This window comes from Streptopelia decaocto (genome assembly GCF_964273445.1).
Source record: "Streptopelia decaocto genome assembly, chromosome: 1".
Classification (NCBI taxonomy): Eukaryota; Metazoa; Chordata; class Aves; order Columbiformes; family Columbidae; genus Streptopelia; species Streptopelia decaocto.
In genome coordinates this window covers 212,960,248-212,983,484 of record NC_138663.1, presented here as the reverse complement: position 1 = coordinate 212,983,484, position 23,237 = coordinate 212,960,248, and the positions used below count along the sequence as shown (strand labels likewise).

The 23,237-nt window shown below is 60.0% G+C and overlaps 1 protein-coding gene across 1 annotated transcript in view; it reads left to right on the top strand.

The window, feature by feature from the left end:
* The first annotated feature begins 9,660 nt into the window (after window positions 1-9,660).
* DCHS1 (dachsous cadherin-related 1) overlaps window positions 9,661-23,237 on the top strand; it is a 76,937-nt gene continuing 63,360 nt past the window's right edge. Inside the window, exons 1-2 of the mRNA XM_082048478.1 lie at window positions 9,661-9,759; window positions 15,383-17,192. Coding sequence (XP_081904604.1) covers window positions 15,441-17,192 — 1,752 coding nt within the window. The 5' untranslated portion in view covers window positions 9,661-9,759; window positions 15,383-15,440. The remainder of the gene's footprint in view (window positions 9,760-15,382; window positions 17,193-23,237) is intronic.

Below are 23,237 nucleotides of genomic sequence, written 5' to 3'. Positions count from 1 at the left end.
TGCCGGAGGACCAACCGGTGCTGGTATCGGTTGCCCCTATACAAGAGAAGAAAGCTTGGAAGTGAACGTCAGCTTGTTTAGTAAGGGGTGACCAGAAAGCAGGGCCATCACAAGGAGGGAAGAAGAAGACAGCGAGATGGTAAACCACTCCATGCCTGACCCTGAGTGAGCCGCAAGATATGCAAAACGGTTTTGCCTGTCATCCAGGCAAGCACACTGTCACCTGGCTGCCGGAATAAGGGGCCAATAGCCTGGAATTAGTGGGTAAGGAAGACAAGCAGCTGGGAGCCCTTTCTAGGGAAGGAGGTATTGGCAGTGTGATCAGAAAAGGGGCGCAATCCCTCAGCCTCTGGAGGCGACTCCCGTCAGACATAAAGGAAAGGTATCCCTTCAAGGGGGATGTTTGAAGTAGCCCAGGCAAGTGGACTACTGTGGGGACATGTATCCCGTAACTGAGGGAATTAGCTGTTTTAGAAGTGATTTATAGTGACGCAGACAATGTGCAGTTACCCAAAGATCCAGATGAAGTCCCATGCACACAACCCATGCGGCAGAAGGTTGTACAGAGCACACCGTCATCGTGTTCCAATTCTTTGGCTGTACTGAACTGGAAAGATGGAGAGGTGCCAATGGTGGATGGCGCGGTTGTCAACTCTAGCAATACGAGGAAAATCTCTCTTACTCCCTCATCTCAACTGTGCAGAAATTACCAGATGTGATGGCTGAGAAACTGTCCTGGGAGCTCCAGAGATTCAAAGAACATGTGCCCTAGTCCGCACCTGTACAAACCAGTATCTCAGCTGCTAGGAGTAGAGGATACAGAGGGTACACACCACAGGGCATCCTGTGGTTTCACTTGTATGACCGTGGGAGAGGATGTGAGGAAGTGGGATAGAAAACCTACCTCTACACAGGTGCCTGAGTTGCAAGGAAAACCATCACAAATACAGGTTCTTCCAGGAAAACTGCTGCTCCAGTCTCCAGTGGGCTGTTCCCCAGGCAGAGTATCCCACGGGAGGAACTGCTGATTTATGTTTATAAGAAGTGAGTAACAAGGGTGAGATACAAACCCATGTGTACTACACGAACCCATTTGTTGGTAACAAATACTATGACCAGGACTAGAGGGGCCCTGCCTCCAGCCGGGTGGAGGAAAGGGACAGCCGGGTTTATTGGACTGTGTGGGTTTGATAGCCTGACACATCAAACTGTATGAGGCTCTAGGGTACACTGGTGCACAGTGTACCCTAATGCAATCAAGCTATAGAGGCACGGAAGCCATCTGCATTTCTGAAGTGACAGGAGGATCCCAACAGACAACTGTATTGGAGGCTGGAGTGAGCCTCACTGGGAATGAGTGGCAAACGCGCCCCATTGTGACTGGCCCAGAGGTGCATCCTTGGTGGCACAGACTACCTCAGGAGAAGGTGTTTCGAGGACCAGAAGGGTGCTGATGGGCTTTTGGTGTAGCTGACTTGGAGACGGAGGAAATGAAACAGTTCTGCTTTGCCTGGTCTCTTCAAGGACCTTCTGTTGTGGGGCTGCGAAGGGTCAAAGAACAGCAGGTGCCAGTCGCTACCACAACAGTGCACTGGTGGCAATATCACACCAACCGAGACCCCTGATTCCCATCTGTAAGCTGATTGGGCTGGTGAGCCAAGGAGTGATCAACAAGACTCACTCACCTTTTAAGAGTCCCATATGGTCAGTGCACACATCTGATGGAGAGTGGAGACTAACCGTAGATGATCGTGGCCTGAATCTGAACGGGGTCACGCTGCTGCTACACGCTGCCATGCTGGCCATGCTGGAACTTCAATGTGAGCTGGATTCAAAGGCAGCCAGCTGGAGTACCACCACTGATATCGCTACGGTGTTTTTCTCAGTCCCTTTGGTAGCAGAGTGCTAGCCACGGTTTGCTTTCACTTGCAGGGGTGTCCAGTACACCTGGAATCGACTGCCCCAGGAGTGGAAACACTGCCCTACCGTGTGCCATGGACTGATCAAACTGAACTGGAACAGGGTGAAGCTCTGGAACACCTGCCGTACATTGATGACATAATCATCTGTTCTGTTTAACCTCTTTATCAACGATCTGGATGATCTGGGGATCAAGTGCCCCCTCAGTAAGTCTGCAGATGACACCACGTGGGCGGGTGTGTTGATCTGCTCGAGGGCAGGAAGGCCGTACAGAGGGATCCAGCCCAGCTGGATTGATGGGCTGAGGGTCACCAAGGCCAAGTGCCAGGTCCTGCACTGGGGTCACAACAACCCCATGGACGCTGTGGGCTTGCAGAAGAGCGGCTGGAAAGCGCCTGCTGGAAAAGGCCCTGGCGGTGTCCTGGCCGGGCCAGCTGACTGAGCTGACAGAGGGTGTTCCTTACCGTACGGCATCATGCGCGGTGTATAAACTGGAGTTGGCATGGGGCAGATACCACTGCTCGGGGGTGGATTGGCTGTTGGTGTCACGAGTGGTGAGCAATTGCATTGTGCATTGCTTGTTTTGTATATTGTATTATTATTTGCTCTTCCTTTGCTGTTCTATTAAACTGCCCTTGTCCCAACCCGTTAGGGTTGTTTTTTCTTTCCCTTTTGAGTCTCTCCGCCGTCTCACCTGGGGGACGGGAGTGAGTGAGCAGTTGTGTGGTCCTAGTTGCAGGCTGGAGTTAAACCAGCCTTTACAGATACTGAATATTAAATTTCCATCACTAAAGCTGCGGTAATATAATGTCCCTATTGCTCTGTGTGCTTCTGTTTAGTCAGTCCATACTTCCTTGCAGATTATTAATCAAGGTACTAAACAACATTGATAGAGATATTAAAATAATTCGATTCCTTGGCAGGAAGATCATCTGCTTGGCAGGAATAATAAGGTGTGCAGATAGAGACTGAGAAACAATGGTCTATACAGTAGGTCTCTGTGTTTAGTTTATAGTGACCTGTTGGTTGAATATGAATCAGCTGAGGGCATGTTATTGCAAAAACTAAATAACATCATATGAAATGGTATAAACAGGAATATGTCTCGCAGGATGCATGAAGTGACGTTTCTGGTCTGCCTTGCTGTGATAAGGCCCTTAGCCTCAGCGCTCTGTCCAGTCCTGGCGCACTTCGGAGAGCACAGACGGATCTCAGCAAGTCCGGAAGAAACGATCAGAGGTTGAGAAAATACAGTTTGGAAAGATTAAATGCTCTGGGGCAGTTTAGCTTAACAAAGAGTAAGAAAATACGATAACTGCCTTGATTTGTAAAAGACAGTTGCAGAGAACAATCTATTTCCAGTGTTCATGACAGATGGAACAAAAAATGATGGGTTTAAATAACAGCAAAGCAAATGTAGCAGTGAATGGACCGACCGGCAGGTTCGTGAAGTCCTTACGGGAAGGCTTTGGGCGCTGGGCGGGCTGGGCTGGGTCTGCTGAGCGCGGCAGCCCCGGGCCCCGCCGAACCTGTTCGAGGGGCAGGAGCGAACCAGCTGCCGGCCTGCATTCTCCTCTGCTGTTTGAAATCTACCTGTGCTGTGCTGTTCAGAAAGTACCTGCAGGGAATGTAACTGCCGTCTCACTGGTAATCTTGTCCTTCCGTGCTTCTTGTTGTAGCTGCCTACTTGTCTTCACCTTTGATTATTTTGTCTTCTGGGCCTGAATTGTCTTATTGCTCCACTTAAGTCTTAACCTTTTGATGCTGCTATAACTTAAAATGGTACCAAATGAGCTGTTTGGGAAGTCCCCATCTGGATTACAAGAGGGGTGCTAGCTGGGAATACAGGAACCGGCGAAACTAAGAACAAGTCCAGGGTTTGGACAGATGGCACAGTGACCGGTGGGACTCCCGGCCTGCAAGACGCACGGTACAATGTGCGCTCAAGACAAGCAGGTAGCAATGACCAGCATAGTGAGCCCAACTAGCTCGCAGGTTTGCTGTGCTAGAGAATTTCTCTAAAAGCAGGCAAGGTTGACAATAACTGTTCAGGGTGTTTAGGACTGTGTCAGATAGAGCCCTGGAGCGCAGCCCGTGGGAGTCCTTACCAGGCTGCCACGAGAAGGACGGGAGGCAGGGGAGGAGGTGGCTGGGCAGCCGTGCTTCCAGCACGATGTAGTGTGTGACATTAAACCACTGCTCAGTCCGGCTGCTTCTGACACGGCCAGAGCTTCAGCACATTTCCGAGACTGTAAACATTCCCATAAAAAATTAGCAGAAGCTATGAGCTTTACCTGCTTTACCCTAAAACCATCCAGCACGTGCAGCCCATGCATTACATTCAGGGCTTGAGGCTCCTCATGATCAAATCCTATGGCAAGAACTTTGTGTGACAGGACCTTGCATCCAGTTGGGCATGCAGGAGCTGCAGAAGAACCCGTACGCTGCAGTCCCAAACTGTCTGCTCAGGTTACGTCCAGCAGCAGCGCGCTAGGCAGCATCTCCTCTGACCGAGCTGTGAATGGAGAGCTGTAAAGCTGAGGTACCAGCTCCGTTTGCCAGGTGAAATGATCTTGCAGCTCTTTACATTTCATGGATTTCAAGGGCGCTCCAAATGGCAGAGGCAGAGTTGGGATCTCACCGGAAAACTCGCTCCCGCATTGGGGAGAGCTGTCCCCGACCTCCCTCCCTGCCTTCCCCTCGCCCGGCCGTGGGAGTACCTGGCAGGTGCCTGCTTGTGTTTCTAACCTCTCTCTGAGTGCAGGAAGCCTCTGCTCGCTGCGAGCGTCCGGGAACCGGAGCCCAAGCACATCCAGAAGGATTTCCTGTTGGGGCTTCCGAGCCAGACCCGGCCTGTGCGAGCGGGAGCCCCCGAGCAGCTGACGGCCCTGCTGGCCGCCCGCGGCTCCCGCCCGGCCAGGGGCAACGTGCCGTCCAACCAGGGGCAACGTGCTGTCTGACCAGGGGCAACGTGCCGTCCGACCAGGGGCAACGTGCTGTCTGACCAGGGGCAACGTGCCGCCCGGCCAGGGGCAACGTGCCGTCCAACCAGGGGCAATGTGCCATCCAACCAGGGACAACGTGCTGTCCAACCAAGGGCAACGTGCCGTCCGACCAGGGGCAACGTGCTGTCTGACCAGGGGCAACGTGCCGTCCGACCAGGGGCAACGTGCCGTCCGACCAGGGGCAACGTGCTGTCTGACCAGGGGCAACGTGCCGCCCGGCCAGGGGCAACGTGCTGTCCAACCAAGGGCAACGTGCCGTCCGACCAGGGGCAATGTGCCATCCAACCAGGGACAACGTGCCGCCCGGCCAGGGGCAACGTGCCGTCCGACCAGGGGCAATGTGCCATCCAACCAGGGACAACGTGCCGTCCAACCAAGGGCAACGTGCTGTCCGACCAGGGGCAATGTGCCATCCAACCAGGGACAACGTGCTGTCCAACCAAGGGCAACGTGCCGCCCGGCCAGGGGCAACGTGCCGTCCAGCAGGAAGGTGCTAAGCGGGCAGACCAGCTCCCACGTGCTGCGCACGAGCGTGGGAGCACACAGCGTCTGGTCGGGGGGATGCGCACCCCTCGTGGTGGAGGCAGGACAGCAGCATGGGAGCGAGCGTGGCATCCCGTCACAGTGCAGTGTCTGCCTGTAGGTCTAGGGACACACAAAGCATGCGGAGAGAATGTGTTCTGTGCTGCTTTCCAGCCACGCTCTGGTCACCACTGACTCCAGTTTGCCGTGTTTCAGCAGCTCCTATGCTATTTCAGCTTCTGAAGTTCACCCAAGTAGTGATTAACCCAAAGAACTCTGTCATCTTCAACTCTTGCTCCCGTCTCTGTACCCCGGTCTTTACATCATTAATAATTCTATCAAGAGGCAGTCCTGTCCCAACCTGTACTACTACCAGTAGCCTTCTGCCCTGAGTAGCTGAATAGCGTATTTCTACTCTTATTTCTGTGTCTAGTTGCTCTTACAAGACATGGATTGACTCAGATTGTTCTACCAGTCTACGCACAGTTGCAAAGATACAGAATGTCAGAAAGACTGTGCAAGGTCTCTCTGAATGTCCAGGCACGTGATATGGATCTGTTCTCCCCTCTCTTGCCAAGGGGCTCCAAGAATATATAGTAAATTAGAATTTACTAGAAGACCACAAGGAATACACGGTTGTCAGCTCTAAGTAGCGGCAGCACTCGTGTACAACGTCACTCGTGTGCACAAACACCGCAGATGCTGAAGGGAGGAAGAATGGAGTGAGTGACCAGGAACACGCAGGTTGCTTGGGGTGGTGTAAAGGACTGAAAGCAGATTCTAAATGTAAATGATCATTTGAAAACATGACAATAAATGGCAAATGTGATCAAATGCAGCAAGCTTGCCAAATCGTGCCAGACCAGCACATTAGACACCCTGATTTGTGATTTTTGAGGGTGGGCAGGAAGGAAGGTTGATCAGAGTGTCTGAACTGCAGCACTACAGGAACACGGGATGAACTGATTCAAATGGAGAAGACAGAGATTAATACAAAACTGTCAGATATGTGACACTGGCAAAAGACCTAACAGTAAATGAGAAGTTTTGTGCCTGAGGAAATGCACGGTCTTGTCAAGGGCCAGTTCAGAGTCCGTCTATTTCATTTTTTGACAGTAAATATCTCAAAAGACAAAAAACAATATACTGATAAAGTTGATCAGTGACACAAATCAAGAGATGAGTAAAGAAGGTGACCAGAGCACCATAAAAGCAAAAAGCTATTATTGAGTAGCACAGCAGACACTGAATGAAGTTCGTGGATCCTTGGCAGACAGCGTCCGTGGTCGAAGGGGCGTCCGGACACGCGGCCAGCCTCCGCTTTGCGGACGGTCAGTGGTCAGATCGGCCTCGAGAGCTCGCAGGGGTGCAGAACTGTACTTCTTAACTGAACCTCATGAGGTTCCTGCCGATCCAGTTCTTTGATTTTCTGGACCAGAGCTCTGCGTGCAGCGTGTCAGCCGCTCCTGCTACTGTCATCTGCAAACTTGCGCTCCGTCATCAGAGAACATCAGTGAAGATACTGAGCAGTATCGGGTCCCAAATCAATGCTTGGTGTAGTTTGTTGGCTGCCTGGCACCAACCCCATGTTAAGTCATTGATCACCACCCTTTAAACCCAGAGGGGCAGCTGATTTTCAGCCAGCCTAATGCTCCCTTCATTCTGCCCGTACTTCATCAGCTCAAGACTCCCTCTAGCCCAGGGTGGCTACGAGGGGATGCACAGGAACGTGTGAGAGAAGAGGAGGATCACACACAATATTTCACCTAAGTGCACCTCCAGACCCAACTCCAGAGACCTGGACAGGCTGGAGAGTTGGGCAGGAGAAATTTAATGAAAAAGAACAAGGGCAAGTGTAGAGTCTTGAATCTGGGCAGGAACAACCCCAGGTTCCAGTGTAAGTTGGGGAATGACCTATTAGAGAGCAGCGTAGGGGAAAGGGACCTGGGGGTCCTGGGGACAGCAGGGTGACCATGAGCCAGCACCGGGCCCTTGTGGCCAGGAAGCCAATGGGACCTGGGGTGGGTTAGAAGGGGGTGGTCAGTAGGTCAGAGAGGTTCTCCTGCCCCTCTGCTCTGCCCTGGGGAGACCACACCTGGAATACTGTGTCCAGTTGTGGCCCCTCAGCTCCAGCAGGACAGGGAACTGCTGGAGAGAGTCCAGCGCAGCCACCAAGATGCTGCAGGGAGTGGAGCATCTCCCGTGTGAGGAAAGGCTGAGGGAGCTGGGGCTCTGGAGCTGGACAAGAGGACACTGAGGGGGGACTCATTCATGGGATCAATATGGAAAGGGGCAGTGTCAGGAGGATGGAGCCAGGCTCTTCTGGTGACAACCAGGGACAGGACAAGGGGCAATGGGTGCAAACTGGAACACAGGAGGTTCCACTGAAAGAGGAGAAGAAACTTGTTCCTGGTGAGGGTGTCAGAGCCTGGCCCAGGCTGCCCAGGGGGTTGTGGAGTCTCCTTCTCTGCAGACATTCCAACCCCTGGACACCTTCCTGTGTAACCTCAGCTGGGTGTTCCTGCTCCGGGGGGGATTGCACTGGATGAGCTTTCCAGGGCCCTTCAGCCCCTGACATTCTGGGATTCTGTGATCTCTTGGCCAATGTAAGTTCTGAGCATCCACAGTGTTCTACGGCACAAAGTTCCCCTGGTGCACAGCCCCTCACCTGAGGTACTACCTGACTGTGGTTTGATGTTGGCTTTATTAACCCCATTGCACGCCTCTTTTACATTGGAAGACACAGGGAACAAAATGAGCTTCACAGAGCTGAACAAACCCACTCTCCACAGACCGCCTGTGATTTCGTCGTCCTCTTCCATACCTCCTCATTTGTCCTTTCCAGAATGGAGACTGAATTGTTCCATGCGTTGGAACTGATCTAGACCATTATCGTCCTCACATCTGAACTTTTTCCTGCCTTCTCGTGGCCTTCTGGAGATAGATGTAGGGGAAATAAACTGAATATATTACATATTGGTGAATATATGATAAAAATTGTAAGATGTGCTGTTCAGGGTCAAAACGATTCAGTTTCTCCAGGGTACCTTTGGACCAGTAAAAGTAATCCAGAGGTGCGTTTTATTTCTCAATGAGCTCAGACTATGTGCTATTCAGGAAGGGATGCAGACATGCAAATCTTGAGGGGTTCTTCCTCCATGAAGTTAGGGTGTTGGTCCATATTCTCTGCTTGAATTGATTGTCCCTGATGGAAACACCTGGACATTCTCCTGATGGAGCAGGCTGACCCGTCACCTCTACAGCACGTGGTATTAGCGGTGCACCGTCACAGCCAGAAGCGAACGGCAGTTTCTCTGCTAAGAAATAAAAGGCCACCCTAGTGACTGTTGGCCCAGGCCCCGAGTGGCCCCCTCAGGCACACCAGTACTGCTGTGACCTGGCCAGTCTGGAGCAGAGAACAGTCAGACAACAGCCACTGCTGGTGAACCCTGGACAGTCGCTCACCGGAGTCCTGCTTTGTCTCTCGGAACAGATTGGTGGGGCCCCAATAACTCGCAGACAAGCACCTTCCAGCCTGGACATCAGAAGCCCTGATGTGAATCAAGGTGTTGGCAGGTTACTGGTTCCTGGACTCTGGGCTCAGGAAGGAACTGTGGTAGAGAGCGAAGAATGGGCTGTGCTTCTGTGACCATGTCCCCACATCACCTCGATGTCACCCACAGCCTACCTGCATGTCCTGCGCAGCCTGTCCTGCCCTGTCCCATCCCAGCACTGCTCTGCCTCTTGCTCCTGCCCACCCCTTCCCATTTCCCCGGGCTCCCGGCGCCCATTGCTTCCTCCCATCTCTCTGTACCCCGGCTCCAGCCGTTCCTCGCCCTCCGTGCCGGCCTCTCCCGGACACCGCTCCCGGTCCCGTCGTGCCCCGGGCCCGCCACGCCGTCCCACCGCTCCGGTCCCCCGCCCGGGGCCACTCGGGGGCCGCGCTCTGCCGGCGCGCTCCGGTGGCGGGGCGGGGATGGGGGCGGCGGGGGGAGCGGGGGGCTGAGGGCGGCGCTGGGTCGGGTTTCAGCAGGAGCCTCCGCGCCGAGCCAGCGCCGACCCGCCGCCTGCCGCCGAGCGCTCCGCGGGGCGACCGCGGCACCGGGGCAGCCGCGGCACCGGGAGGCCGGCGCGCCGGAGCACCGGGGCGGCCGTGGCACAGGAGGGCATCGGAGCGCGGGGGGAATCGGAGCGGCCAGCGCTACCGAAGCGAGCGCGGCACCGGAGCACCGGGGCACCAGAGCGGCTGCGGGACGTCTTGGCGGGGCCGGATCCTGCGGGATGTGAGCGCCGCCAGCGCGGGACGCACGGTGTAAGTGCCAGCGCCGGGACCGACCCCCTCCTGCTGCCCCGCCGCCCTCGCCCGCTGCTCCGCACGTCGGCATCGCCGCACGGTGGGCCGGCCCGGGCGGGACCAGGACCGGGACCGGGACCGGGACTCGGACCGGGACCGGTCGCTTTGTTCTGCCTCCGCTGCTCAGACAATGGGGCGGGGAGGGGGGGCGCGCCCGCGGCGGCGCAGCTCCACGGATCCGCGGCCGGCGCGGCTCCACGGACCCGCGGCCGGAGCGGCCTCGCCCGCGGCGCGGCGGCAGCGGGGCCGGCGCTGGCAGCGGACGAGCGGGACGGGGCGGCGCGGGGCCGCGGTGCCGCCGCAGGGCAGACCCGCCGCGGGGCGGGCGCGCAGCGGGCGCGGCGGAGGAGCCGCGGAGGCGCCGGGCGGGGGCTGCGGTCCCGAGCGGAGCGGGGCCGGCGCTGGCAGAGCTCCGGCACGGGGGGCGCGCCGTGCGGGACGCCCGGGAGCGCCCGGGCACCGAGCTGTGCACGGGGACTGCGAGCAGCAGCAGAAGCCCCAGGGGGGGCAGGGAGCCCCGGGAGCCGGAGGGTCCGGGATGCCCAGGAGATCTGAGGGTGTTAGAAACCCTGGCGGCCTGGGAGCAGCGGTGGACAGGGAGCAGAAAGGCTCTGCAGCACCTCTGTGATGAGCAGACAGCATGGCAGGGCCCGGGCCAGTGCTGGGATGCATGTGGACTGGGATTGTGGGAACTGGATAATGTGTGAGGAAATTTTATTAGAGCTTCCTTTGTGGGGGAAGTGTTTTCCGAGACACGACAGCCTGCAGGAAGCCCTGGTGTGGCACAGAAATGGGATGCACGGGGTGCAGTGGAGCTGGACTGCATCCTCATGACATGATGGTCGCCACTGCGGGTCACTGCTCAGAGCTGGTGTCAGGGGAGCTGTGTGGCTGGGGGGCGGGCAGTACAGTGCTGGTCACTGCTCAGAGGGGTGTCAGGGGAGCTGTGTGGCTGGGGGGCGGGCAGTACAGCACTGGTCACTGCTCAGAGGGGTGTCAGGGGAGCTGTGTGGCTGGGGGGCGGGCAGTACAGCGCTGGTCACTGCTCAGAGGGGTGTCAGGGGAGCTGTGTGGCTGGGGGGCGGGCAGTACAGCGCTGGTCACTGCTCAGAGGGGTGTCAGGGGAGCTGTGTGGCTGGGGGGCGGGCAGTACAGTGCTGGTCACTGCTCAGAGGGGTGTCAGGGGAGCTGAGGCTGTGTGGCTGGGGTGCAGGCAGTACAGTGCGGGTCCTGAAGGGCCAGGTGGGAGGTGGTAGGAGGCCAGGATGGTGGAGATGACTGGAGGTAGTGGCAGGCTAAGAGGCGGATGAAAGCGAGTTGTTAGCCGAAGGCTGCACCGCAGGCAAGCCTGGGCTGCGTCTGGTTCTGAGGGCGTCTAATCTGAAACTCTTGAGAGATGTGTGAATGCAGAAAAGAAAAGCGTATTCCAGGTCAGCGATGGTGCTCAGCAAAGATTAAACAGGCTTCTGAATCCTTCCTCATCTGGACCGGAGTCTCAAAAACATCATTACATGAGTCATGGCCCCTCATGTGAGACTCTGGGTATGGCATCAGCAGCATCTGCAGCTTTGATGGCGTCCTGCACAGCGAGCGCTCTGACATCTGTTTGCGGCGTGCGCAGTGGGTGCTGCTCCCCAGGTCTCTGCTGGCCTGGCGTGGGCCCTTCCTCGTGGCTGACGTGAGACGCGCGGCACCACTGGCGTGCAAGGGTGTTTGCAGCAGTCCCTCTGTAATTCCCTATCTTATTTTTCTAAATGTGACTTATCTTAAGCGTAGGCTGGGCTCTGCTGGTGCCCTGGCCTATCAGCCTGAGGCTTAGAGACGCTTATGTGTATTGCAGCTGACTCCATTTTAGCCGCCCGCCCTGTCAGCCTCCTTACTGTGGCTCAGGACCCCGAACACCTCTCTGGACAGGTTCTCATGTTGGCAGTTTTCTTCAGAGGCTTCTCCTGCCATTTTTTACTAGAGGACTCAGTGCCTGCTGGTGGGAGGGACAGAGAGGGAGCAGGGCAGCCTGGCTCACGTTACACAGGCTGGGCCTGGACCAGCGGAGCCAGCCCCCAGCGCTGAGCTATCTGCTAATTGGAAGCAGCTGTTGGGATTTGGTGACTCTGCATCAGCTGAGGTCACTGCTGCCTTCCTCCGGCCCAGGCCCTTCATCGGGACAGAGTGCTGCTGCTCCGACGGGCGGCCGGGCCCTTCATCGGGACACAGCGCTGCTGCTCCAGGCCCTTCATCGGGACACAGCGCTGCTGCTCCCACGGGCGGCCAGGCCCTTCATCGGGACACAGCGCTGCTGATCCCACGGGCGGCCGGGCCCTTCATCGGGACACAGCGCGGCTGCTCCAGGCCCTTCATCGGGACACAGCGCTGCTGCTCCAGGCCCTTCATCGGGACACAGCGCTGCTGATCCCACGGGCGGCCGGGCCCTTCATCGGGACACAGCGCGGCTGCTCCAGGCCCTTCATCGGGACACAGCGCTGCTGCTCCAGGCCCTTCATCGGGACAGAGTGCTGCTGATCCCACGGGCGGCCGGGCCCTTCATCGGGACACAGCGCGGCTGCTCCAGGCCCTTCATCGGGACACAGCGCTGCTGCTCCAGGCCCTTCATCGGGACACAGCGCTGCTGATCCCACGGGCGGCCGGGCCCTTCATCGGGACACAGCGCGGCTGCTCCAGGCCCTTCATCGGGACACAGCGCTGCTGCTCCAGGCCCTTCATCGGGACAGAGTGCTGCTGATCCCACGGGCGGCCGGGCCCTTCATCGGGACACAGCGCGGCTGCTCCAGGCCCTTCATCGGGACACAGCGCTGCTGCTCCAGGCCCTTCATCGGGACACAGCGCTGCTGATCCCACGGGCGGCCGGGCCCTTCATCGGGACACAGCGCGGCTGCTCCAGGCCCTTCATCGGGACACAGCGCTGCTGATCCCACGGGCGGCCGGGCCCTTCATCGGGACACAGCGCGGCTGCTCCAGGCCCTTCATCGGGACACAGCGCGGCTGCTCCAGGCCCTTCATCGGGACACAGCGCTGCTGCTCCGACGGGCGCCTCCTGCCCAGCCTGGGTGGCCTGGGCGGCCCGTACCCAAAGGTGTCTGGGCTCTGAAACTGCCCACTTGTCTCCAGGGAGGATGGGAGAGGAGAAGTTTCATCACAGCCTTTCATCACAGCTCCCCACCTCGAGGACCCTCGTTTCCGTTCCCTCGTTTCCCCAGTGCTCTCGGCCGCCCTTCACACTCCCCCGATCTGCTTTTCAAACGTCTCTGCTCCCCGCCAGCAGCCTACAGGACCTTGCTGCGCTCCCGCCTGCTTCCCAAGAGCCACGTCACTAACCAGACCAGGTGTTTTTCCCCTATCTGTGCCCCGGTCTGTTCCAGGCCTTACCCGAGACCCTTCAGCTCCATCGTGTCCTCAGCCACTGGGATCGCCCCAGGGAGCCTTGTTCCTTTATGTGGTTTTCCGCCCTCCTTTTTGGTTTCTGACTTTAAACCTTCTTCCCTGTGCCTTCCCATGGCCTGAGCAGCTGGGTCACAGGACGGTGAGTTTCACTACAGGAGCAGACGTGGACCCCGTTCAGCCAGCACCGCGTGTTTGGGGAAATGTAGCAGCTCCAACAGAGAGACAGACCTGTCCAGGACCACCGAGTCCGAGCAGATCCCGCGAGAGCCCACAGGGGTGAAAGTGGCTTCTCTTGATCCCTGCTCCTGAGAGATAATGATTTATACTTGCTGGGGGCAAGAAGAGAGTGTGGATTTACTTGCCACAGACCTCACACACGGGATGTCCACTAAAGTAGACAAACACTTCTTTATATGCAGAAAACACTTTTTAATATTTTTCCTTCTGTCACTAGCCCAGGATTTCCACAGGGAAAACCAATCTAAACAGCTGAACCGATGTGGGAAAGACGACCCAGGAATAATCACCCCGTGTGCCCTGGAAAGGGTTAACACTGCTGTAGAGAGGATTGACATTCTTAGTACCCAAACTAGGCAGTGTCAGCCACCTCCATCCCCCAGGACAGGGAGGTTCCTGCCGTCCTGCTCTGTCCTGAGTGGCTCCTGAGAGCGGTTATGGGACCAGCAGCAAATGCTTTCAAGAGAGTCCAAGTGTGAGCTCATGCTGCCGCCATCCCCGCAGCGCGCTGGGCGCCGCTGGCTGGGCGGGAGCCGCTCCGGGCCGCTGCTCCTGCGGCTCCTCCGCTGCCGGGGCGGCGGGCAGAGCCCTGGGGCGGGCAGCTCCGGGCAGCGGGTCCAGAGCCCCCGGGCGGGCAGAGCCCCCGGGCAGCGGGTCCAGAGCCCCGGGGCGGGCAGAGCCCCCGGGCAGCGGGTCCAGAGCCCCGGGGCGGGCAGAGCCCCCGGGCAGCGGGTCCAGAGCCCCCGGGCGGGCAGAGCCCCGCGGGTGGGCAGAGCACCGAGCGGCCAGCCCCGGCAGCGGGTCCAGAGCCCCCGGGCGGGCAGCCCCAGCAGCGGGTCCAGAGCCCCCGGGCGGGCAGAGCCCCGGGCAGCGGGTCCAGAGCCCCGGGCGGGCAGCCCCGGCAGCGGGTCCAGAGCCCCGCGGGCGGGCAGAGCCCCGGGCGGGCAGCCCCGGCAGCGGGTCCAGAGCCCCCAGGCGGGCAGAGCCCCGGGCAGCGGGTCCAGAGCCCCCGGGCAGCGGGTCCAGAGCCCCCGGGCGGGCAGCCCCGGCAGCAGGTCCGGGTCCAGCGGCGGTGCGCTGCGGGAGCTGCTCCTCCCCCGGCGCTGCAGCCAGACGGAGCTGCGGCAGGGGGAACGGAGCGGAGGAGACAAAGGAGAGTGAGCATTGGAGGGTGTGGGACTGCGAGGGAGCCAGAGCAGCTGGCAGTTCAGAGGGAGCTGCTGCGTTCCTGCTGTGCTGACACCGCCCTCCATGGTACCAGCGCGGGGCATCCGCAGATTTCTGTACCACGCCAAACAATGGGCCCAGTCTGATTTTATCCTGGACATCCCCAGCTGTGGGTGCATCCTTTGCAACACGGCCATTCTGATTTATTGTTCGCTGGATGTAAGCCTGCTCCGGTTCTGCTGTGCCCTCCCGGGGACGCCAGGTTTGCACTCCGTGGGATTCTGTAGCACCTTGGTCCCTGTTGTCCCGCAAGGCGTGCCGTGGGGCCGGGGCCTCGGCGTGGTCGGGGCCGAGCTGTCCCACTGGGAGACCAGCCTTCCTCAGGGCTGCTGTTGGTCTGGAAGCCTCTCCTCTTGCAGACAGCCCCTCTCAGCCTCGCTGGAGCATCCAGGTGTTAAAGGCACAGGAACGCTCTGCTCTAGGGCAGTTGGCTCCTGTTGCTGGGAGGGCTGGTGTTTGGGGAGAACGTTTGGCTATGTAGGAAAAGGCCTGTGTGATAGGACACGAGCTGCTGACCTCTGGCATTGCCAGGTGCGGCCTGCTTGGCTGGCTTTAGGTACCGTGCCGCCACCCCCTGCTCTGACACAGTGTCACCGTCACTCCTCGTGAGGGACAGGTAACACAGGGCAGCTGGACAGCAGGTATGCGCTGGGCCTTCCCTCTCCCTTCCTTTGCTGCTCCCTCCTAACCAGCATCCTCTGGTCTGCATTCCATGCAGGATTAGAGCGCACTCTGCGGAGGAGATCGAGCCACGCTCTGCTCTGCAAGTCCCTGCAATGGAGCAGATGAAGGGGTCAGCCGTGCTTCTGCTGGAGCTGCTGATCCTCGGGGGCCTGAGAGCAGGGAAGGGCTCTGCCGTCCTGGGCACCCTGGATCTACAGATAGACGAGGAGCAGCCAGCTGGCACCATCATTGGGGACATCAGTGCCGGCCTGCCCCCTGGAACGAGCGCCTACATGTATTTCATCTCAGCACAGGAGGGCAGCGGTGTTACCACTGACCTGGGGATCGACGAGAACACTGGTATCATCAAAACGGTTCGTGTCCTGGACCGAGAGACTCGAGACCACTACAGCTTCATTGCTGTGACCCCCGAGGGCATCACAGTAGAAGTGAACATCCAGGTGAATGACATCAATGACCATGCTCCAGCCTTCCCCAAAGAGCACAGCACCTTCCAGATCCCGGAGCACACGCCCATTGGCAGCAGGTTTCCCTTGGACCCAGCCTTTGACGCCGACAGTGGGCTGCTCAACACGCAGGGCTATGTGATCAAGGGAGAGAACGTGGGGCAGGCCTTCCGCCTGGAAACGCGTCGGGGACCCAACGGGGTCCTGTATTTGGACCTGGTGGTCAGCAACATCTTGGATCGGGAGAATCGTTCGTCATACTCACTGGTGCTGGAAGCCTATGATGGTGGCTCTCCCCCCCGGAGTACCCAGATGACACTGGATGTGTCCATCCAGGACATCAATGACAATGCTCCTAGCTTCAACCAGAGCCGCTATCATACTCTCATCTCGGAGAATCTGAAACCTGGCAGCAGCATCCTGCAGGTCTTTGCCTCTGATGCAGATGAAGGTGACAATGGGGATGTGACTTACGAGATCAACCGGCGGCAGAGCGATCCTGACCAGTACTTCACCATTGACTCCAGGACTGGAGTCATCAAGCTCAACAAGGGTCTGGACTATGAAGTAAGGAAGGTGCATGAGCTGGTGGTGCAGGCGAGGGACAAGGCTGTCCACCCCGAGGTCACCACAGCCTTTGTCACTATTCACGTGCGTGACTACAATGACAACCAGCCCACCATGACTATCATCTTCCTGAGCGAAGATGGCTCCCCCCAGATCTCTGAGGGAGCCCAGCCTGGCCAGTACGTGGCACGCATCTCTGTTTCTGACCCAGACTACGGCGAGTACTCCAATGTCAATGTCACGCTGGAGGGAGGGGATGGCAAGTTCGCCCTCACCACCAAGGACAACATCATCTACCTGATTTGTGTGGACCAGCTTCTCGACCGGGAAGAAAGAGACTCCTACGATTTGCGAGTGACAGCGACAGACTCGGGAACACCCCCGCTCCGGGCAGAGTCGGCCTTCGTGCTGCAGGTGGTGGATGTCAACGACAACCCTCCGCTCTTCGACCAGCAGGAGTACAAGCAGAGCATCCCCGAGGTTGTGTACCCGGGCAGCTTTGTCCTGCAGGTGACAGCTCGTGACAAGGACCAGGGTCCCAACGGGGAGGTGCGGTACAGTATCGTGCATGGCCGTGACACCCACTCGAGCTGGTTTGCCATTGACCCTGCCACGGGTATCATCACCACCGCTGCCCCGCTGGATTATGAGAAGGATCCTCAGCCCCAGCTGACCGTGCTGGCCACCGACAGGGGAACCCCCCCGCTCTCTTCCTCCGCCGTGGTGCGTGTGGCCCTGCAGGATGTCAATGACAACGAGCCAGTGTTCAGGAGTAATTTCTACAACGTGTCGCTGAAGGAGAACACTCCTGTTGGGACCTGCTTCCTACAGGTGGGTACAACTACCGGGAGCTGTAGCTGGAGGGCATGGACGGGGCTGCGCGGGGCTTGGGGTGGCAGACCAGCCACTGCAGCCCGTTCGGTGCATGGGGCGGACGGCAGCGGCTGCAGCAGGAATGCTGGAGCACAGGTCCCCGTGCTCCGTGTGAGTAGGAAATGGGGCAGACCACTGTCACACCCCTTTTGCACGTGGGTACCAGGTGATACCACTGATGGTATGGGCACACCTCGAGGACGTCGTTGTGCGAAGCCTGGCGCTGGCCTCAGCTGAGCTTGGCGCCCACCGTGCCACGCCGCGCTTGCACAAGCGTGGAGCTGCCAGGACACTCAAAACGGTGCCCAGGAACACGGGTGAGACTCCAGGAAGCGACATGGAGCTAAGCTGTTAACTTTGCTCTCCCCCTGTGTGGTCATTAGCCTAGGTTCATCAGTAAGGCTGGTTGTGAACTTTAGCATTAATTTGCACCATTGGTATTGTTATATTACCTTGGAAACAGCAGCTGTGGGACTTGAGCTGAGAGATGTGCTGCATCAGCCTCTGTGCGCTGAGGCCTGGAGAGGTGCTGCCCCGCCGACGGCTCCGTGCGCCCCGAGATGCGTCAGTCACGCCGTTTGTATTTTGTATGGTTTGTGTTCCTTGCCTTTGCGCTTTCAGTCGCATCTCTGGCCCCGGAGCCCTGCTTGCTGGGGACGGGTGATGGGGACACGTCGGCATTGAGGCTGACAGTGGGGATCTGGTGCGATGATGCAGCAACGCAGTGGCAAGCAAGGCAGCGCCCACACTGGCCATCAGGACAAGAACCCGTGAGGTGTGGGGCACTTCTTTGCTGTAGCTGTGGGTCACTGGGACGTGTGGGGTCTGGGGCCAGGTGGTGAGCAGTGCCCATGGGGCAGGAGGAGGGGGCGAGGTGCAGCAGGAACGCTGGGGCCCATGGGACAGGGCAGGAGGGGGTTCTGCGGCCCGGCCAGGGCAAAGGGCCCTGATCTGGAGAGAAGGACGAGTCTGTGTGTGCTGTGGGTGCGCAGGTGGGCGCGGGGCAGGAGCGCGTGGGCCATGCAGGGAGTGCGCCCGCGGGAGACTGGCAGCGTGGGCTGGGGGCTGCAGTGGGGCTGGGGCCTGCAGTGGGGCTGGGGGCTGCAGTGGGGCTGGGGGCGCTGCAGTGGGGCTGGGGGCTGCAGTGGGGCTGGGGGCTGCAGTGGGGCTGGGGGCGCTGCAGTGGGGCTGGGGGCTGCAGTGGGGCTGGGGGCTGCAGTGGGGCTGGGGGCGCTGCAGTGGGGCTGGGGGCTGCAGTGGGGCTGGGGGCGCTGCAGTGGGGCTGGGGGCTGCAGTGGGGCTGGGGGCGCTGCAGTGGGGCTGGGGGCGCTGCAGTGGGGCTGGGGGCTGCAGTGGGGCTGGGGGCGCTGCAGTGGGGCTGGAGGCTGCAGTGGGGCTGGGGGCTGCAGTGGGGCTGGGGGCGCTGCAGTGGGGCTGGGGGCTGCAGTGGGGCTGGGGGCGCTGCAGTGGGGCTGGGGGCTGCAGTGGGGCTGGGGGCGCTGCAGTGGGGCTGGAGGCTGCAGTGGGGCTGGGGGCTGCAGTGGGGCTGGGGGCGCTGCAGTGGGGCTGGGGGCGCTGCAGTGGGGCTGGGGGCTGCAGTGGGGCTGGGGGCGCTGCAGTGGGGCTGGGGGCGCTGCAGTGGGGCTGGGGGCTGCAGTGGGGCTGGGGTGGAGCGGGCAGGGCAAGGGGGAGAATGGGGGAAGGAGGATCTGGGTGGGAGCGAGGGCGGGTATAGAATAGAGAAGGGACATGGGGCAGGAGCAAGTTTAGGATGGGGCAGATCTGGGGAGTAGGGAATGGGTCAGGGTGGGATTTGGGGGAAGCCTGGGCAGAAGTGAGTGGGAAATGAGGAAGATTTGGGCGGGGGAAGCTGTAGGTTTGGTCTATGCAGGGCAGCACTGCACGCTGTGGGGACAGGACCAGGGCTGGGGACAGAGATGGGGAGGGTTCAGGGTGGGCTCGGGGACAGGGTCGGGGTGAGCGGCCATGTGTCCCCGGTGAACACGGAGGCCCCAGGCGCGTGCGGGGACGTCTCGGCTCGGCGGCCCCTGAAGGGAGGCCCCTCTGTCCTCCTTCGTGCCTTGCTGCTCGGGGCCGCTCGCCGTGTGGGAAGACGTTCTGGAAATGCAATCGGAGATGGCGGCTGAGCTCCCGCCTGCGAGCGCGGGACGGGCGGGCGCACAGCGGCACCTTGGAGGAGCTGGTGGTGCGGGGCCGTGGGGCCGCACGAGGCAGCGGGTCTGGCGCGGCTGCCGGGCCCTGGTGAGGCCGGTGGGCGAAGGGGCCGGCCCAGCCCCGCACTGGTGCTGGCCCGGCGGCCGGCAGCAACGGAGGGTTTGGCCAGGTTTCGATGGTCTTGGCTCAGCCTTCATGTTTCGTTTGGAAACTGCGCGTCTGGGCTGAGCGCAGGTAACTCCCGCGTGGCCTCGGCACAAAGCAAACAGCTCACACATCTGCTGCTGCTTCCTCTGAGCCGGGAAACGTGAGAGGATGGGAAAGGAGGCCGGCCAGGCTGCCGGCTCGGCGCTGGGCCGCAGCAGCAGCGAGCCAGGCCGGGGAGCCGGGCAGAGCCGGCGGGAGCCCGGGGCCCTCAGCACAGCTGCCTGGTGCGGCCAGCGAGCCGCGGCAGCCCCGCTGCCCCGGACGGGAGGGGCTCAAGGCGCTGTCAGGGTCCGCGGTAGCCAGCGCCGTGCCCCACAGCGTCGCCTGTGTCAGGTGTGCTGCCCCACAGCCCCTGCGTGCAGCTGCTCCTGCCCGACTCCATCTGTCTGCAGCTTCCAGGCATCGGGGCTCATCCTGCCCTGGGAGGCTAAAGGGTCCCTGTCAAGATTTGGTCCAGACCCACATAATGATCATGAGAGCTGAGCCCATGGGCAGGACCAGCCAGCGTGATGGGCAGCACACAGGACAGACTCCAGGGTCAGCACAGAACCGAATGGGTTTGATTCTCCATGTTTCCAAGCAAAAACCCAGAGAGGACCAGGCCTACTTGCAGACGGTGACACCGGCTCTTGGTGGGCAGGACAGAACGATGGGGACGTGGGGAGTCCACGTGGGCGGCCAGGAGAGGCCGAGGAGTGGCTGCAGCCCCCTGCTCCCCTGCGCGCCCATCTCTGCCACGTTGTCTTTGTGTTCGGCGCGTGAACAGGGACGGGCAGAGTGGGTCGCTGGCCTGAGCTCCCGAGAGAGAAAAAGGATCTCGTAACATCTCACAACATCTTCATTTCTTCCTCGTGTTTACCATGGGCCGCGTCTGATGGTAGCAGACTCTGCATGAGCACCAAGGGAAACAACAAACTCACAGCTCGAGTCTGACGTGAGAGAAACACCAGTGGAAAAGGAGCCCAGGGAAGCAGCGATCGTGACACCAGCACAAGACAGAGCAAGGGGTGGTCACTGACGGGTTGTCTCAGTTTCTCTCCGTTGCCATGAGTTGATAATATACAAGTTTTAAGGCTCATCGGACTACATTCAAATGCTATGCTTACATGATGTGAAGCCCTGTTCTGTTATAAATTCACCCTGCTGGCTTACATTTTTTAAAACATTTGACTTGGTCCCAGCGAGCTGCATGCACGATCAGATATTGTCTTTGTGGGCCTTTCTGACTCTCCATGCTAAATCAAGTATTGTCTGTCCCCTGGCAGCCAGCACGGAGCACAGGGCTGCGAGAGCCCCGCGTTGAGCACGGGCTGGTTGAGCACGGGCTGGTTGAGCCACGAGAGCCCCGCGTTGAGCACGGGCTGGTTGAGCACGGGCTGGTTGAGCTGCGAGAGCCCCGCGCTGAGCATGGGCTGGTTGAGCACGGGCTGGTTGAGCTGTGAGACCCCGCGTTGAGCACGGGCTGGTTGAGCCGTGAGAGCCCGCGTTGAGCACGGGCTGCTTGAGCACGGGCTGGTTGAGCCACGAGAGCCCCGCACTGAGCACGGGCTGGTTGAGCACGGGCTGGTTGAGCCGTGAGAGCCCTGTGCTGAGCACGGGCTGGTTGAGCACGGGCTGGTTGAGCCGTGAGACCCCGCGTTGAGCACGGGCTGGTTGAGCCGTGAGAGCCCCGCGCTGAGCACGGGCTGGTTGAGCACGGGCTGGTTGAGCCGTGAGACCCCGCGTTGAGCACGGGCTGGTTGAGCCGTGAGAGCCCCGCGCTGAGCACGGGCTGGTTGAGCCGTGAGAGCCCCGCGCTGAGCACGGGCTGGTTGAGCCGTGAGAGCCCCGCGCTGAGCACGGGCTGGTTGAGCACGGGCTGGTTGAGCCGTGAGAGCCCCGCGCTGAGCACGGGCTGGTTGAGCCGTGAGAGCCCCGCGCTGAGCACGGGCTGGTTGAGCCACGAGAGCCCCGCGCTGAGCACGGGCTGGTTGAGCTGTGAGACCCCGCGTTGAGCACGGGCTGGTTGAGCCGTGAGAGCCCGCGTTGAGCACGGGCTGGTTGAGCCGTGAGAGCCCGCGTTGAGCACGGGCTGGTTGAGCACGGGCTGGTTGAGCCGTGAGAGCCCGCGTTGAGCACGGACTGGTTGAGCACGGGCTGGTTGAGCACGGGCTGGTTGAGCCGTGAGAGCCCTGTGCTGAGCACGTACTGGTTGAGCACGGGCTGGTTGAGCACGAGCTGGTTGAGCACGGGCTGGTTGAGCCGTGAGACCCCGCGTTGAGCACGGGCTGGTTGAGCACGGGCTGGTTGAGCCGTGAGACCCCGCGTTGAGCACGGGCTGGTTGAGCTGTGAGACCCCGCGTTGAGCACGGGCTGGTTGAGCCGTGAGACCCTGCGTTGAGCACGGGCTGGTTGAGCCGTGAGAGCCCCGCGTTGAGCACGGACTGGTTGAGCACGGGCTGGTTGAGCACGGGCTGGTTGAGCCGTGAGAGCCCTGTGCTGAGCACGGACTGGTTGAGCACGGGCTGGTTGAGCCGTGAGAGCCCCGCGCTGAGCACGGGCTGGTTGAGCCGTGAGAGCCCCGCGTTGAGCACGGGCTGGTTGAGCACGAGCTGGTTGAGCACGGGCTGGTTGAGCACGGGCTGGTTGAGCCGTGAGAGCCCACGTTGAGCACGGGCTGGTTGAGCCGTGAGAGCCCCGCGTTGAGCACGGGCTGGTTGAGCACGAGCTGGTTGAGCACGGGCTGGTTGAGCCGTGAGACCCCGCGTTGAGCACGGGCTGGTTGAGCACGGGCTGGTTGAGCCGTGAGACCCCGCGTTGAGCACGGGCTGGTTGAGCCGTGAGAGCCCCGCGCTGAGCACGGGCTGGTTGAGCCGTGAGAGCCCCGCGTTGAGCATGGGCTGGTTGAGCCGTGAGACCCCGCGTTGAGCACGGGCTGGTTGAGCTGTGAGACCCCGCGTTGAGCACGGGCTGGTTGAGCCGTGAGACCCTGCGTTGAGCACGGGCTGGTTGAGCCGTGAGAGCCCCGCGTTGAGCACGGACTGGTTGAGCACGGGCTGGTTGAGCACGGGCTGGTTGAGCCGTGAGACCCCGCGTTGAGCACGGGCTGGTTGAGCCGTGAGAGCCCCGCGCTGAGCACGGGCTGGTTGAGCCGTGAGAGCCCCGCGCTGAGCACGGGCTGGTTGAGCCGTGAGACCCCGCGTTGAGCACGGGCTGGTTGAGCTGTGAGACCCTGCGTTGAGCACGGGCTGGTTGAGCCGTGAGACCCTGCGTTGAGCACGGGCTGGTTGAGCACGGGCTGGTTGAGCTGTGAGACCCTGCGTTGAGCACGGGCTGACTGACAGCAACGGGAGGAGGCGAGGTGGTGGATTACCGATTCTTGCACAGATCCAGTATTAATGATGTTGGAACCAGGGTTTACATAATTCCTTTGCATTCGCACACACAATTGCTGGGGAACAGGAACATCAGAGATCAAAGGCTGACCAGTACACACCTAACATATAGTCTTACGTTGCCATTTTGAGGACAAGCTTGATGAGTTTTGAAGTCTGAGTGCTGATTTGCGGTTCTGTGGAGCGGCTGTGCTGCATGCACAGCACCAGCACCAGCACCAGCACCAGCACAGCCGCTTGGGCTGTG